Genomic DNA, 17,356 nt, shown 5'->3' on the forward strand with positions numbered 1-17,356 from the left:
AATATCCATCGAGCTCAAAAATCAGTGTAAGTGATTAAGTGATCAAAGTACCAAGCGTTCGCCCTTTTGGTTCCGCAGTGTCGGGACCATTCCAAGGTTCCTTCTTCCTCCATTCTCCACTTGGGAAGAAAAACACTTTCCCCTCCCCCCTTTCTCGATCTGGGATAAGGCCTGATGCATATTTCTAGTTGATCTTCAAATCTATTTCTCTACTGCGGTTCGTTGCAGAGAGCTGTCCGGGGGGAAACGCTTCTCGCGCGCCCGCAATGGAACCGTTCCCTGCCACCGATTCACCCGGACACACCAAAACACAGGAAACGCGAACCACTGATCTGCCACTCTATCAAGCACGCAGTAGGGAAATTCAACAGAACTTGGCCAAGGTTCGACGTGCAAATACCGTGGCCCAAGGAGGTGATATCAGCAGGATCTTGGAACTCAAAGAACTAAAGGCAAGAAGAGGAAGAACAAATTCAACGGGGATTCGTGCCAAGGACAACCAGGAACCACTACGGAAACACTCGTTACAGTCGTTGCAACGATCACATACGCACCGGGCCCAACCGACAGCAGGCCCAGCCGGACGGAAAGCTGGTCATTTTACAGTTGGAAGTGTTGGTCAAAATGGCAAGATATTTCTCAGGTACGATCTCATCTCGATCGCGACAGTCTTGTCGTACACTTTATGCAAGGTAGCTAGCTGACCTTGGACGCTTTGATTCAGGCCGATTGCAAATCCGTCGCAGACCGACATCTCAATAGTCCCATATTCATCAATTGACCAAGTGACTACCAATAGTCTTCAGCCGCAGTCACAGCCGCGAACGTTCGCCCATGTCCGACGTGATCATGCACGATGGTCGAACTCGCAGCTCTCGGAATCATATCCGGAGGAAGTGCCTGTCGAAGACAACGAGTCGGTTTTCTCCTCGAAAGCGGCGAACCCGGGCTCTACGCTGTTTTCCCGTAAGAGAGCGACTTCTTTTTCAACAATACCCGAAAAACAATCCGTGCGAGGTGCTGGGAAACGTGGAGAGCTGCGAATCGTTATAGATCGATCTGAAGACCGGCCCAGAACGACATATGAAAAGTCGCGGGCCCAGACCTTGAAGGTGCCAATCCCCCATTATCGACTCGGGTCCCCACGATTCAGCGCCGAAGGTAGTGCGATGATGCAGAGTTCCGCATACACACAGACTCCAATGTCCGATAGCTTTGGAAACTCGACTTTGTTCGGTGGTATGGCGGATCCGTTGCCCACGCTGCTCCGCAGCCCATATGGGAGGGATTCTTTTTCTTACAATCGTGCATCGTTTACCCTCTCGATCTTTTCTGGCACAGCTGCAATCGACCTCAGTCGGAGCACGCCAGTCCCGAGGAACTCCATGGTGTATGAGTTGAATGGCCCCGTGGAACCTTCGATTTACGAGACTCTGGTATCTGACATGGATGATGAAGCGGTTGTACGTTACTTTCCCGGGACGAAAGACGTCAGCGCCGCCACACCTGCTCGTATTGTGGCACAGATATCTTCCGAGTCATTTATGGACTATGAGCTCGTGTCAGACTTCTTCCTCACATTTCGATCGTATTTGTCCCCCAGCCACCTGTTGGCTCTTCTGCTTGCTCGTCTGCAATGGGCTATTCACCGTTTGCAAGACGATGGGCGAATTATTCGCATTCGTACTTTTGCTGCACTTCGCCACTGGATTCTGAACTACTTTGTCGATGACTTTGTCGCGATCTCAGATCTTCGGACCCACTTTTGTGAAACGATCAACACCTTATATTTAGACGTCAAATCTCGCAGAAATGGCGGCACAAGCGATTTGAAGATTCTCATTGATCTCAAAAGGTGTTGGAACGGGAAGTGTCAGGTCTACTGGGGAGGCTCTGATTTTTCCCGCGCATTAATTGATCCGGACAGTCCCATTGTGCCTGGCAGTGGCCAGATTGATCCGCTTGACGGCGATGCTGCCCCACAGTCTGTTTCACATCCTTCACTAGCTCAATCACTAGTTGCTTCTCGCCATAATAATTTCCGCCAGAGCCTTGCCACTCCCCAACATGACCGAAACAACTCTGCTGCCACACAACAGAGTATCCCCTTCTCCGCCAAGAGCGAACAGAGCATGTTGGCGCTCTCTTGTTCACTGCCTCCTAAACTTCCACATCCCTCTCACCCGAGAAGCACGGCACCTCGACCCGTGCCTGTGGGTTTGGTCAACCCTGGTTCCTCGCATGACCACCCGGTGTCGTCGCCCATGCTTTCCAGACACCCATTCCGCAACCATGTACACAAACGAAGTGGGAGCTTCTCAGACTCGGCACGAGATGATAGAATGCCCATCTTTGGCATGGAAATCGGTTCAAACGGTTCTGCGCCCAAGGAAATATCGGACCCTGTCGGTTTCATCCGAGGTGTCCTGTACCCCCCTGCAGAATCTTACATGACAATGATGGCGCCAGAGTCGCCCCCTCTACCTGTCCCGTCTGCATCCTCTAGCTTGGACCGCAGAAGCATGTTGGATGGGGGCCCGAAAAACGCACAGCCGACTTCGGGTGTAAGAACCATTATTGGTTCAATCAGGCGGGTGCTCCATACTAGGAACGGTGGTCATAGCTTCTCTGGACGGCTGGCAAGTGCCTCGGAGTTTCTCACCACGCCGTCTCGCGGCCGGACGTCCCACATGCCCAATCATATTGCGTTAGGGTCGGAATACTACCGAGAGCGGAAGATGGCTGCTGCTCCCAAACACCCTATGCGGGTTGATGTTCTTTGCGAACATGTTTTGAAAGAATATATTGAGTCTATGGGGCATAATGATGCTAAAAATATCCAGCCAATATCGGTTGCGCCGGAGTTGCAGATCACGGCACAGAGTCCTTCGGACAATACGGAATCTTTTTCCTCTCTTAAAGCCCCCGAAGTTCCCGAGACTGGCGATCTGAAAAGTGACCTGAAAGGCGACCTGAAAACGAGCAGTGAACTCACAACAGAGACTGACTCACTTGTCATGATTAACGAATCTGCCCTTGAAATCCCCGCCATGTCGGGAGCTGTGCGAGATGCCAAATATGATCCAAGTCTGCCACTTCAAAGTTATAACGCGTCTTCATCACGTTTGTCGTGTACGGCTTCATTGAGAGATGAACCAGAGAACTCTCTTTCATATCGAAAGTCATTTACCAGCGAAACCCCTTCGATCACCCGCAAGAAAATGTCATTCTCGCTTCGGCTTCGCAAATATGCGTCCTTCCAGAGTATATCTAGACACCGCATACCAACAGGAAGCGATAAATTAAAAGCAGCTTCTAGCCAGAATGATATGCGAGATCAAGAAAAGATGCCATCTAATCCTGTCCTCCGCAGACGGCCTGGCGGGAATCTGCGTCGCGTCCAGCATGCGGGTGACCTTGAACAACTTCCTGGACGTGAATCAGTCTTGTCGACTTATTCTTCCAATGATTCAGTAGCGGAAGCGCCAAAAGCTGAACAAGACCCTTCAAGGCCTCCGACAGCCTTGATTTTTCCTAGTCCCAATCGATTTTCACTAGTTCACGCCTCTCCAGCCCGCAGAATAAGACGATCATTCGAGGCAGCACTTGCTCGATTTGCCCAGATTCCTGATGATGACGATGGAGGTATTGAGTCGACCTTGTTGAAGCTTGAGGGCAAGTGGCCCAGCTCACCACCGGCAGATCAGGAGGCTGGATTTGAAAAAGTCAAATACTCTGACCCCGAAGATAAAAAGGACAAGGCTGTGAGTGACGGACTCTTACGTCGGCGACAAACAGATAAATCCACATATTCTACGGTTGGAGGGCGACTGGCGCCACCTAGACCCTACTCTGACTCTGTGGCCGAGTCGGAAGAGTCATACAATTCCGTTCCTCTACTCGAAAGAGGATTAGCAGATGATTCCGTGAGGCGACCACTTGCTCCTACTTTCGAAAATCATACACCGCTCAGCCTCATCTCCAGTCGGGACTCCGAGCTGGTATCGTCTCATCCGTCGATCCAAATTATCCATGAAACCGAAAGCATTCAACGTATCCCGCCTGGCTCAACAGCTCCCGATTCTTCTTTCCTCAATGTGGCACCGATTACTCCCAAACATCTTTCGCTTCCATCTTCAGTCATGTCTATGGACATTATAGGTTCACATGAAGCCGTTGAAGGTCACACCCTAAACAGACACAGCTTTACCTCGTCAGCTGTTGATATTGATATCCCGCCTCATCCTCTAGGACAACCTCCTTCTCCCCCCATGACCATACAACACCCGCCCTCTTTTGGCTCCGATTCTTTACCCGCAAATAAAGCGTTCTTCCAGGCACAGCCACTCACTCCCGATACATCTCCTCTGCGGCCAGAGGTGGATCGGTTTCACCAAGCTCGACATGTACCGCAATTATCGAGAGACATCCTCTCCAACTCTGAGAAGGATCACAAAAGTCAGGGTCTTCTCCACCATAATGGCCCTGACCATGTTCCTTTCATTCTCGCATGCGAATCTCAAATACTAGCCCAGCAACTGACTTTGGTTGAGATGGCTGCACTGAGCGAGGTGGATTGGCGGGACCTGGTAGAAATGAAATGGAACAGTAGTTCTCACAATGTTGTGAGCTGGGTCCAATTTCTTTCCGAGAAGCGCAAAGGCATTGATCTCGTCGTGGGGCGCTTCAATCTCATGGTCAAATGGGTTGTTTCCGAGATTGTTCTGACCAGTGACATCCACGAGCGAGCACACACTGTCATCAAGTACATTCATACAGCTGCCCATGCACGTCGAATCTGCAACTATGCCACCATGCTTCAAATCGCGATTGCCTTATCATCTTCGGATTGTTCACGTCTACAGAAGACGTGGGATCTGGTTCCCCTGGAAGACAAGCGGATGTTGAAAGATATGGAGTGTTTGATTCAGCCCGTGAGAAACTTCTATGAGCTTCGTTACGAGATGGAGACAGCCAACTTACAAGAAGGCTGCATTCCATTTATCGGTCTATACGTACACGATCTCACCTACAACTCACAGAAGCCAGCCCAAATCGCCAATGCCGACGGTGGAATGCTGGTCAACTTCGAGCGATACCGTACATCAGCTCGGATTGTCAAGGGCTTGCTCCGTCTGATTGACGCTAGCACCAAATACCGATTTGAGCCCGTGCCTGGTATTATCGAACGTTGCCTGTGGATTGCATCTCTCCCGGAGGATGAGATTCAAGTTCTTAGCAAGAAGCTTGAAGCCTGAAGCCTGAACAATCCTGCACATTTCTCATCACTGAGAGCCACGAATTTCTATTTTTATCTTGTATTTTTGATGACTGGACTCCATACCCCTTTTGCTGCAGAAACTTCATTTTTTTCTGCCATGTTCTGCCATGTTCTGCCATGTTTTACTGTATCTATACGTGAATTTTACCCATGTTCCCTTTTGTTTTATTATCATTCGGCGTTGAAAGCGAAGCATTTGCATCTGAGTTGGGAAGGAAGATATCACGGTCTAATGTGGATGGGATTATTACTATACCAAAGATTTAGCAAAACATTTGAACCCATTTATGAATTTATACCAAATCTATTTTAAACCCAAGTGACCTACAATTTTTAAGCATTTAAGCCAGTAATTGGGTACTAATCTCAACTTGAAACCTCATAATACCAATGCCTGCGTCATAGAGCACAGTTTCTCTCCCGAAGGTCGTGCGTTGATCTACTCCCAAGTTAGTGTCCATTTTAGCCGTTCCTATTTCGCAACCCCCCAATTCCAACCGTCGATGGCTTCTTAATCTCTTCTGGTTTTGATTCTTATCGCTTTTGAAATCCTCCATTTTCTGCTTTCATGTCCTGCCTCTGCTCTCCTCAACTGTAGGCCCGCCACGATGGACACGATAGAGCCAGGGCACAGGGCTTCGGAGGAGATCGATCACAGTCCTGTGTCTGCAGGAGCCCAAGAACTCCCCGATGACCTGCCCAAATCGCTGGACGATCGCCGTTCGGTTCCTGTCTTTCAAGAGACTGAGATGTACGATGCATGGCAGGGTACGTCTGTTGTTCTCCCCGCCCCGTCCCGTCGACGATCTGGAGGGGAACATACCAGCCCAGTCCCTACTCCGCAACCTGTGACTAATGAATCTCGATCAAATTCAACAGGCCAATCCCAATTCCTGACTCCTACCGTCGCCGCAAAGCCCTTGACCTTTAGCCTTGCCCTCGATGACCACTCGCACTTCCCCGATACGGACGAATACGGTCTGGACCTCGAAGACAACGATGCCCGTTTAATGGAGATGCTTGCAGCGCAGGCCGCCCACCGCGAAGTCGACTCACTCGGTGCCGACGAGGAGAGCATTGCGGCCGACGAGAAATTGACGACGGCCGAGAAACGAGATATCCTTCAGAAGAGCCTAAACATGGCGGCGAGCAATGGCGACGTCGAGCGCGTAAACAAGCTACTTGGCGGCCCAGCTAAAAGCTATGTCGATGTCAATATGAAAGACGAGGAGGGCACGGTGCCTTTGATCTATGCTAGCTGTTTTGTGGGTCGTCTCTTTCTCTCTCCCTTACTGCGGGTAACCCTATGCGCTAGGGATACGCCGCGATAGATGAAGGTTGGAAATGCTGACGTAGGAAATTGTAGGGACATCAAGAGGTTGTTTCGGCTCTTCTCGATGCCGGTGCATTTGTTGACCAGCAGGATCGCAATCAGTGGAGCGCGTTGATGTGGGCTATGACCAATCGACACAAGACTATTGCAAAGATTCTTCTCGATCATGGTGCTTCGCCGGATATAAAGTCGTCTTCTGGTGGTACGGCATTCGACTTCGCGCAGCCCGGTAGCGAAATCTCCGATTACTTGCACGAGAATGGGTATAGTTTTGGACCTAGTGTTATTGAGGATGATTTCTATGATGCCGGTCTGGCACATGGTCATTTTGAGGAAGCACTTGCTGAAAATGAAATGAAACGCCGAATGATGATGGAAGAGAGTGCGATAAATCTGGAGGTTGATTTGTCTAGTCTTGGTTTAGATGAAAAATTTGACGTAAGTACAAGCGCAGAAACTAGCAGGAACCGTTTTGCTGATCGAGATACAGTCATTGGATGACGAGGAGCTGGAACAGGAGCAACAGGATTTCGTTTGGGACAAGTGCTTGAATGATCAGATGTTTGTATTCCAAGACCATGAACTGGAACGTATTTTGGATATCATCATTACCAACATGACCCCCCAACGGTCTCCGTCTCAAAAGCCAGTGCCAGCCAATCTTCTCTTTCTCAGTGCTCGATATGCGCACTACCATGCCAGCCCCGAACTATTGGCAATCCTGCTTACCTCCGCGACGGAAAAGATCAACGATGTGGTCGAACGTTACCAGTGGGATATGACTATGCAGGCTTTCTGGCTGTCCAATGCCACTCTGCTAGTTCATTACCTGAAGAAGGACACTGGGCTGACAGAAGCAACAGTGGAGTTCCAGCTTCATCTGGCAGAGCTGATCAACGAGATTTTCGTTCTTATCATTCGCGATGCAGAGCGACGGATGAACAAAGTCCTGGATGCGGCAATGCTGGACCATGAAACCATCCCTGGACTAGAGGATATCGCCTTCCAAAATGAATGGAACATCTTCCGCAAGAAGAAGTCAGAGGCCCCCGAGCCTGCAGAGAAGCGCTTCCGGCCGCCATCACCCCGGCGGCGAGCTCAGATCTCTCCACGAAATATCACCTCCTTACTCTCGTCGACCCTCTTCGTCCTCGATCTCTATGACGTTCACTCCGTGATCACCACTCAAATCCTCTCTCAGCTCCTCTACTGGCTTGGCGCAGAGCTTTTTAATCGCATCATGTCCACGAAGCGTTACTTGGCGCGGACGAAGGCAATGCAGATTCGCATGAATGTTTCCACATTAGAAGACTGGGCCCGTACTAACAATCGGCAACCGGAACACTATGAAAATGGATCTATGACAAGCACCGGAGAGACGACTGTTGATTCTGCTCGTCGCCATCTAGCCCCCGTGATTCAACTACTACAATGGCTACAATGCTTCTCCTCACTAGGAGACGACCACGAGTCCCTCGTTGACACATTGCTCCAGCTACAACAACTAGTCCCTATCCAGCTTCTACACGCTGTCAAATCATACCGGCCCGAAGTCGGCGAGAAAGGTTTAACAAAGCAAGCCATGAAATTCCTCCTCGAAATGCAACGTGATCCCGAAATTCTGTTCCGAGAACAGCAGAAGATCGAAGACGCGAAAAATAAGACGACTCCTGTACCGGGATCTAATTCCGAAGACCGTCCCAAGACACCTATCAACCAGTCCCAAGCAAGTGCGGACGATCCCGGACAGAAATCACCAGCGCCGTCTATACCCGCGAGCATGTTTACACTGAACGATGACCGTCCACATAATAACAGCGTCTTCCTCGACACGACACTTTTCCTTCCATTCTCTCTGCCAACAAGCACAGACATGCTCATCAGCTATGGAGCCGGACTCGGCGGGACGAACCGCGAACGAGCCCGCAAGTATATACCGACAGTTCCACCAGAAGTGCTTAGTCGATTTGACCGTGGCGACTAGAAAAGCTTTAATATCTTTTTTTTTGCTCTTCTGTTCTTAGCTTTTATTCTACCTTGTCTTCTAGCTCAGATATTGGTATTTAGCTGCGCTTGTATGAACTTTGTGGGTTTTCGGCATCGGCAATGGAAACGGAGGAGCGATACCCCTTTGCGCTCTTGGCTTTTATATTTGACGATCGTGGATGTGCATTCTTGTTTTAGTATATAATGTTTTCAATGCCCCAGCTTTCAGTTGGTTGCCAACCCGGCTATTGGCAGCTAGGGATTAATCTTATCTTCATTTTGGCCTGTATTCAAATAAGCTACCTAGGTACATCCAACATGTTTAGATAGACTCGAGCTGTGCTGTGCCAGCAGGCATGGGGATTTCCAAGACCCAGGGGAATTAAAACAATATATTTACATGTAGAGGCACGACCTGGCCAGATGGACACCCGGGCGATGAAAGATGGAGTATATAAAAAGATGCTAGGGTTATTACATACAAGCCTCGATATATTCCTCCAAGTACTAAATCCAGCTGAGTTGTTCGCCAAAATTACAGCCCGGCGCCATATCGCTGACATTATGCAAGAAAATCATCCCAAATTCCCGAAAACGACCGAACTCCGTGTAGATGAGTGCAAATATGTAAACTATGATTTATACGGGGCCTTGAGGCTTTCCCTTGACCATTCGGCTGATCAACTCCTTACAATGCTTCTCACTATACTGTTCCCAGACTTCATATAAGGAGAGAACCTCCTGAGTGCACTCAATCACAGCTTTGATGTCAACTTCAGACTCTGCAAGCCACTGGACCAGATTCTGGATTCGAGGCCCACCACTCTTGTCTGATAGTGCTGTAAGCATGCTCATCCCCCCTCCATCCCGCAAAGTACCAGCTAAAGCTCCTCCCTCGCGCATGGAGCCAGCTAAAGCTGACTGTGCCGAGTTACCAAAGTTGTTCAGGTGGGCTGGCTTAAAGACAACAGCAATAATGATAGCCATAATAGCAATGATATGTGGTGGATGTAGCAATGGGAGATCTGTGAGATAATGGTCATTGATCACTGACCAAGCTAGTGCAACCTCGTCTGAAGTAAGCGACAGCTTAGGTTGAAGCTCTGATAGAGTCCGGTAGGGATGATGCACAATCATCTGTGAGCTCATCTCAGAGATCAAGGCGAATTCACACTCTCCAAGTTTAGCTACATCGGGAGTGATGAACTCCGGCCATAAGCCACGAGCCTCGCCTACTACAAAACGGATATGTTGTGGGCATTCTTCCATTTTGCAGGCGAGATAGAATGCTGTTGTGAGGACAAGATATGGGTTCGTATGACGGATCTCATTCTTGGTGTAAAACCGCTTCAGGTAGACTTGGGCTGTGGCAATTGCTTGTTGTCGGGTGGACATGCGCTTTCCTAGCTTGATAAACTGTTGGTTGAAGTAGATATTAAGCAGGCGTTGGTCTGGCAGCGGGAACTGCGCATGAGTGGCTTTGTCGCGTTCGCGCAGTGCCTCGCGTACATCAGCTAGCTTCTCACGTGAGAAGAGCCAGAACTGGCGTTGACTCGAGGTCCAGTAATTAGCAGCCATAATGGATGTAGATCTGCTCAGGTGAGGGGAGATTACTTTAATATGCGCAGTTGATTTCTGGCATATGCCTGGTTATCGATAACAACCCTGGAGGGCGGTGTAGATTATTCTACGGCAGAATATAGTATTAATAATAGCGGGAGTATGGAGTTCGATCGTGTTTTGTGTTTCATCGAACAACAATTCAATTGCTCTCAAAATGATGATGTCCACAGATCCCCTACAGCTCTTGCCTCCTGAAGTCACTCTGAAAATTTTAGAATTTTCTCCCATCTCAGCCATTGGGGCTCTAAAAAGCGTTTCTAAACGTTGGCACGACTTTATTGACGTCACACATCAAGACGCCATTTACAGTTCGCAAACCGCAAAACCAACTGGTCACCGCGATATTACCGATCTTTCATTCCTCAAAGACGGCAAATCCTTTTCCCAGTATTTTGGAGGCTTTAATCACTTCGAGGAAATAGAATCATGGAAGGAAGCATGTAAGCGGCAGACAGTGCTCGCGTGCAACTGGGACAAATCACACCCAATTAGCCAAGAATCCCTGATTCACGCCGGGAAAGATGTCTGGCGATTCCATTCTGATTTCACACGTCGATACTTTGTTCTTACTCATCATGTTGGTGGATTGACTGTGATCGATATGGACTCGTATGAGATCCTATGGGAACTTCCTGAAAGGGTGACACGCCGATATGCACATCTAGAGTACCAGGATGGAATGATGGTCTTTGATGGTGAGGGAGATTCTTTGCAAGTCTGGCAGACTGATCTGGAAAATACAAAGCGTGGACAATTCAAGCGAATTGCTATTCTAGAACACGATCGCCAAGTTCGAGGCTTTCAACTTTCTTACTGGACGCTCTGTGTTGTGTCTTGTGAAGAGACGGGTTTTGTCTGGGACATGACCAAAAACCCTCCCAAGTTGACCAATCGTCTCAAGATTGAGAAAGATGCCGGTGGTCACTTAGACCAATCTGAGGATGTTGTGATCTACGCCATGGGAGAACGAGGTTACTATGCTTACGACAAGACATCTGGTGAGCTTCTCGGTGTGCTGGATCCATCACCGTGTACGGATCGGTACCATATCCGTGCACCCCCAATACCCAAATACGACTTTTGTGGACCAGACGGAGACCCCTTGACTCCGATTCGGCTTAGAAGAGGACCTCTGCCCCGGCCGAAACTCCTCGCTAGTAGATTGGAATTTGAAGATTGGGGATCGGGAAAGGTAGATGGGGACCTTTTCGTTGGTATCTCTCGTAATGGAAATGTTTTTGTGTGTTCAGATTGGCGCAAATCCCTTCGAGACCCTACAAGCCTCGCAGCTAACAGTTCCATTCTTGAATGCTACAATGATGGAGTGACTTTCGACATCGGCGGCTGGCTAGCGGTGCGCAACCACCGTTTCATGTTCGAGGCTCAGGGCCGCATCTACGTTGTTGCGCTTGATGACGATAACAAGTTTCAAAAAGTCGAATGTCCGGCTCGTGCCTCTTACTCACTCCTCCCCAGCTCTGCAAGCCAACTCAACGTACCAATCAGCTATATGGAACTATGTGACGATGCTATCTTTACAACTTACACTGTAAATCTTTCGCAACACGCTGCATTTTACAGAAAATGGCTAATTCTTTGTTTGAAACCCATAGACGCTCGGCAATCAGGACCGTACGATTAATTGCCAGTTCAACGAGGAAGGAAGACACCGTGAAGTATCTCCGCTGAAATGTATTCGCGTGGTTAAACTTGCTCATAATCTGCCTGGGATTCCTGCGTCATTCTTGCCGACCGAATGGCGCAATAACTTGAGCGATATGGCTGCATATCTGCGTCTCCTGGTAGCGGATGATCCAGATGGTCCGGATTCTTTGGAAAACACCTTCGAGGTCGACTTTTTTGATGAGAATAGTACGTGGGAGGATTCGGAGGATGATGATTAAGCGTCTTTCTCGCAAGGAAACAGATCGAAGAAGCGCGAGAACTCCGTTGAAGAGGATTCAAAAGATTACGCAGACATCGAAGGACAAGGCAGGTGCCCAAATTGTCTTTGGCTCAGCAATTTCAAGAACTACCCAGGCGACTTACAGATGATGAGCGATGTCGGGAACCTAGTAAATCGGCAATCCATTTCTACAAAACGCAGGCAAAATACACCTGGACAAAAGTCTAGGTCACAGAAAGCAGATGTCCTTTATCAAGTGTCCAAGTTAGTCTTAAACTCTATTATCAAGGTGTGGTTGATACACCCTATTAAAGGGAGAGTGGCAGCTAACAAGTCATCTCCTGTCCGCAGGAGTCTATCAAAAATGCGGATAACCTGAAGGAAAGCAAACTTGAAAGGAACTTGCTATTTTCTCAATATGATTTAAAAAAAAAATAATTTGAATACAGTCCAAGTGTCTCAAATGAAACTTCGGAATATCTTCACAAAACTTAGAGAGCGGGAGTTTAGCGAATCGATCCGTGGGATAGTCTCCTTAACAAGTGCAGATATCAAAGCTGGATACTCGGAATACCTAATCTGAACAGCTAGCCACGCTAGGAACGTTCTTGCAGCTGCCATAGGTGTCACCGCCGGAAATATTGACATCACTCCATGTCCAATCAGAGCAGGCATCATCACCGCAAACGATAGCGATGTTATAACCGTCAGAATCAACAGCATCGGCGCCGGAGATGCTCTTGATAGTGAGGTCGGTGATGGGGATACCGGTGGTAGGGTCGCCTTTCAGGTCACCACCCTTGTAGTTCTGCTCGATAAGGATGCCATAGCTGTGTCAAATACTGTCAGTAAAGCGCGAATGGGGTATACTGGTTTCGGGTCTCGTTCGACTCACTCGCTGATAGACGAGAGGGTGATGTCCTCGTAGGTGACACCCTTGATAGTGCCAGTCTTTCCCTCAGTGGCCTTGATACGGATACCTAATGTATGTTAGCTTCCACCTCTACTAATATTAGGGTTCTTGCCCTATTCCGTACCGTTAGTGGAGTCCTCGACTGTAGAGCTCTTGAAGGTGACAGTATTGACGGTGTTGTCAGAACGGCCACCCACACTACCAATAGACAGGCCGTGACCACCGGAGCAGACACCACCACTGAAAGTGATATCCTGGAATCATGTTAGCCTTATGAAACTTGTATACAGCCAGGACATGGTAACATACAGTTCCAGAGTTAACAGCAACGCAATCGTCTTGATTGTAAACCTTGGCACCGGTAATCACCACATCGGTACTATCACTAATATCAAAGCCATCGGTATTGTGACCGCCACCGGAGTCACCAGCCTTGTTGTTGATGGTCATATCGGTGATAGTCAGGCCGTCACATCCATTGATACTAACAGCCTGCACCGGGGTATTCTCAATGTACAGATCGGTAATGGTGGATGACTTCAGGCTGTGAGCGTAGAAGAACTTAGGCTTGGTCTTGCCACCGTTGCTTCCCTTGCTGTCCCACCAGCTGGAGCCGCCACCGTTCAGCTTAGCACCGCTAGCACCCTTGATGGTGATGTCGGTTCCCTTGATCTGGAGAAGAGGACCATCCCACTCCTTGTAACCCCAGGTGGTTTCACCCTCGAAGATGACCTGCGAGCATAGATGATTAGCAATGCATAAGAGGAGTTGAACTCAAATTTGCTGGCTCTTACCGTGGTTCCATCCTCCAAGTCACTCAAATCCAGGGTTGTTCCTGAAGGCACGGCCACATCAGACAGGATGATGGTAGAGCAAGACGCCTGCGACTTGCTGGCCGATGAAGCACCCTTGGAGCCAGAGAAGGTACAGCTCGATCTCTTCTCCAGACTTGGGGCTTCAGTGATAGCCGGTCCTGCAGGGAAGGCTGCGGCAGAAGCAGTTAGGGCAGCCAGTGCCAGGTAATGAAAGAATTTGGGCATTGAAATGAAATTGAACAAAATATTGTATAAAGGCTGGAATGAATGAAAAGAGTGGATGCTTTTTCTTTCAAGGCATAAGCTCTCCTTTTATGCGAACTTCCCCAACCCATTACGCTAACCTGTTTATCGGCGCTATTTGCTAGAAGTAGTCAATTCTGCGATGAACGTGGAGAATCCCTTAGCACCGAAGAATATCCGTCGGTCCTCCGGTAGTCTCCGACGTGCTGAAGAAATTGGTGAGAACGCTTGTGTCTTGGGATATCCATTTTCAATTTGTCCTTGCAAGAAGGGGTCGAAACTAGAGCTTCTCAGGTTAGATCCGGCTGTTGGCGGTTTCACCGTTACCAATGAACCCCACACGCAATTGGCTAAGTGGGGATATTCTTCTGATTGATTAAAAAGTGCCGTTTCAATAATTTCAAATAGGATCCACCATACCTTCCTAGTCCAAGGGTTCTTCTTAGACAGCTGTCGTTCTATCCCCCGTTCTGCACATGTATGTTTTAGCGCCTTGGCAGAATAGAAAGCTATGATTCGTTTACTTAGTCCTACTTATAAAACTTCGCTAAATGATACGCACCGAGGTCACATCTCCACACTCTCTGCACATCGCGACTCATCATCTTACCTCTCTATATGAGCATGTATTTATTATTTAGCTCCTCTGTGGCTCTATCTTCTATCTCTTCTCCTATATCACTACCTAGAGAAGCCCCCCTATCACAAAAAACAGATCTACATTATGATGGTTACATCTGGCCGATATGTTTCTTGGGGGTACCTATGTAGGCTTCATAATAGGTGTTGAGTTTCCATTTAGTGTGGCAGCCTTTGGGCGAAAAGTACGGAGTATCCAAATACCATATAGATCAGTGTGTGGTAATAATGATCAATAGGCGTGTCGTTATCTCTATTGCCAAGGCGCTAAAATGGACATATGCAGACAGACGAAAGAGAGAATAGTTTGTATGGGGATGCAGGTCAACTGTCAAGTCCCGTAATTTGGGGGTGTCAGTTTGAATGTAAGAGATAAATTATTAAATTAATTAAAATTATTAAATGCGGAGTTAAGACTGATTAGCCAGAAATTGAAGAATCAAATAGATTGAGTCGAGGCCTACACCACGCCACATTTACTTTACTTGAGTACTAGTAGTACTATTCAACCATCGTAGCATTAACTTGAAAGACCGACTGCACTTTGGCCACAATGGGCTCAATTCATTGTCATTTTTTCGCAAGGTTCTTTTCTTATCTTGAGTGTTAATTTTTCGACTATAAAAACACAGAAATACAAAAGAAGTTACTGCACTGCACGATGCATTTCTGCGCAGTGAACCGAGCCAGACACAAGTACCGCCCAATCGCAATCGGCAGTATAATGGGTCTAGTGAGTATGATGTGGGGAGCAGCAGGTCAAAAGACTCCCCACGTGGGAAAACGGAATCCTAGAAGACACCAACGAAGACATAGGTACGCAAACATAGGTACAAGCCGCAAAGCCGATGCCTAGTATTTAATAATTTCCAGGGGTAATTCCTTCGATACTTATTACCGGTGGCTGATATCATTTACGATCATTTATTTACGCAAACAGACTCACTCGCCCGCCGCGTCAGCTTCCACCATATTACTCCGGGTATCCGGATTCAAACCCCGATAGAATTCTTAGCTCAGCCTTTCAATACACTCCCTACGGATAGCAGAGAAAGTCATATCATTCATATCATTCATATCAAAGGAGCAGATCTGATCACTGAATTGGAGAAGAAGACTGAGGGTGACTTGATCCCATTTCTCCAGTAAATAAAGCTTCCTAAGGTCATTGGTAGATTCAGAAAACTAAAGTTGTTCACTGCTCTCTTTAATGTTGGTTGTAATTGATATGCACGAAGCAGTGATAGGACCCTATTACCTGACACCTGTGATGGACTATATCGCCCTTCTCCAAGGGCTCAGAAGGGTGGCATTGTACCGTGTGATTTGTATAGTTCACATATTCATACGGTACTACTAAACTAGGCTGAGCGCGAAGAGAAAAGGACAGTGGGAGGTGATTGATAATGCAGTAGTGCAATGGAACTGAAAAGTTCGAGGCTGATACGTCAGAGAGTTGGAAGAATGTCTCACTTCATGATGTGAACCTGTTACTTATTAACACTTATCTACTCGTGTAATGTCTTTTAAGGGTTGAAGGATCAATTTGAGCCTATATCTCTTTGCAACATTGTAGAATAGAATTCTGCCAGGATTCGTGTCCGCCTGACCATCATCTCTCGGTATCATAGACTCCTCACACCGCAAGCTGAAGAGGGAGAATATCCAGTGGTCGTCTGGCTGCAGCCACTGTCAACATATGGGTCTGATGAATGACAGTAGCCGTCGGGCTTCCAGTCACTATCGATCCATGGAACTGTTCGAAGCAGGATCCATACTTCTCAAGGTCGGATATTTGTATTCTCACTATGTAGCTAGTGAGTACCACTAGTACCGAATGGTATTTTAAGAATTCATTCTGATTCCTGAGGACAGTTGTGCCCGCGTTTTGAAGCTTGGCATACTACGTTCGCCAAAGCAGGCCATCATAGCGCCGAAGCCATCATTTTTGTAAGGAATAAAGGGAATATTATGCAACAGCAATCCATCTCCCTGGAGGTAATCACGTAATTCAATTGTCGTAGAGTTTGTTATGCATATTATGCAGAAGTTGGTCCCACTTTCCTCATTCTGCCCACTTAGATTCTTTCTACTTTAGATTTTTAAAAAGTCTTTTAATTGACCCATCTCTATCTTCATATAGTCTAATGCGAATATGGGTTTGATAGTAAATTCATTGGTTTGTGAGCATTGAGCAACTGGCAACCTTTTCTCTCCCAAGTGAACATTATGACATTCGTAGACGCTATAATTTTAACTTCAAACTGCTCTGTGGGCGATCGCCTGAATCAGCATTTTCACATTCTAAATTCAAACACTTTCAGGCCAAGGAGAGGATTATATCGTCAGTCTCTATATCCATCATTTCCTTTTCAAAAAAAGGCTTCATGCCATGATACGTGATCTTCCACCCGTCATCCCCAAAAAATCCTTCGATAAGTTGAGTATTTCGTTTTGTGACAGGTACACAGAGTGGATATAGACTGGATGATTCAGGGTTTCTTGCGGATGCAAAAGCATATTGGCAGTTGCTTCGCCAACATCATCTCAGGCTGTCTATGGGGCAACGTTGTTTCCATTGCTAAAGATGCAAACTTCCTTTTCTTGAAAGTCAAGA

The 17,356-nt window shown here is 47.6% G+C and overlaps 6 protein-coding genes across 6 annotated transcripts; 3 read left to right on the forward strand and 3 right to left on the reverse strand.

Annotated features, from left to right (window-relative positions):
* Positions 1–266: 266 nt before the first annotated feature.
* N7495_007954 (mitotic regulator LTE1) lies at positions 267–5,258 on the forward strand (the record flags this gene model as incomplete). Its single annotated transcript, XM_057210605.1, has 2 exons — positions 267–643; positions 725–5,258. 2 exons carry the CDS (start codon positions 267–269, stop codon positions 5,256–5,258), a joined length of 4,911 nt encoding a protein of 1,636 aa, XP_057060148.1.
* Positions 5,259–5,889: 631 nt separating this feature from the next.
* N7495_007955 (uncharacterized protein) lies at positions 5,890–8,598 on the forward strand (the record flags this gene model as incomplete). The annotated part of the gene is made up of 3 exons (XM_057210606.1): positions 5,890–6,579; positions 6,648–7,052; positions 7,105–8,598. The coding sequence occupies 3 exons, from the start codon at positions 5,890–5,892 to the stop codon at positions 8,596–8,598; spliced, it is 2,589 nt and encodes an 862-aa protein (XP_057060149.1).
* A 641-nt stretch (positions 8,599–9,239) lies between these two features.
* On the reverse strand, positions 9,240–10,178 carry ssn8 (cyclin-dependent protein serine/threonine kinase regulator SSN8; the record flags this gene model as incomplete). The annotated part of the gene is made up of 1 exon (XM_057210607.1): positions 9,240–10,178. The coding sequence occupies one exon, from the start codon at positions 10,176–10,178 to the stop codon at positions 9,240–9,242; it is 939 nt and encodes a 312-aa protein (XP_057060150.1).
* A 199-nt stretch (positions 10,179–10,377) lies between these two features.
* Positions 10,378–12,127, forward strand: N7495_007957 (F-box protein; the record flags this gene model as incomplete). Its single annotated transcript, XM_057210608.1, has 2 exons — positions 10,378–11,772; positions 11,873–12,127. The coding sequence occupies 2 exons, from the start codon at positions 10,378–10,380 to the stop codon at positions 12,125–12,127; spliced, it is 1,650 nt and encodes a 549-aa protein (XP_057060151.1).
* A 576-nt stretch (positions 12,128–12,703) lies between these two features.
* Positions 12,704–14,082, reverse strand: N7495_007958 (glycoside hydrolase family 28 protein; the record flags this gene model as incomplete). Its single annotated transcript, XM_057210609.1, has 5 exons — positions 12,704–12,959; positions 13,025–13,109; positions 13,167–13,296; positions 13,352–13,774; positions 13,837–14,082. The coding sequence occupies 5 exons, from the start codon at positions 14,080–14,082 to the stop codon at positions 12,704–12,706; spliced, it is 1,140 nt and encodes a 379-aa protein (XP_057060152.1).
* Positions 14,083–17,059: 2,977 nt separating this feature from the next.
* Positions 17,060–17,285, reverse strand: N7495_007959 (uncharacterized protein; the record flags this gene model as incomplete). Its single annotated transcript, XM_057210610.1, is given in 2 exon segments — positions 17,060–17,270; positions 17,281–17,285. 2 exon segments carry the CDS (start codon positions 17,283–17,285, stop codon positions 17,060–17,062), a joined length of 216 nt encoding a protein of 71 aa, XP_057060153.1.
* Between the last annotated feature and the right edge of the window lie 71 nt (positions 17,286–17,356).

Source organism: Penicillium taxi (genome assembly GCF_028828555.1).
Source record: "Penicillium taxi strain IBT 34144 chromosome Unknown utg000005l_segment0_segment0, whole genome shotgun sequence".
Classification (NCBI taxonomy): Eukaryota; Fungi; Ascomycota; class Eurotiomycetes; order Eurotiales; family Aspergillaceae; genus Penicillium; species Penicillium taxi.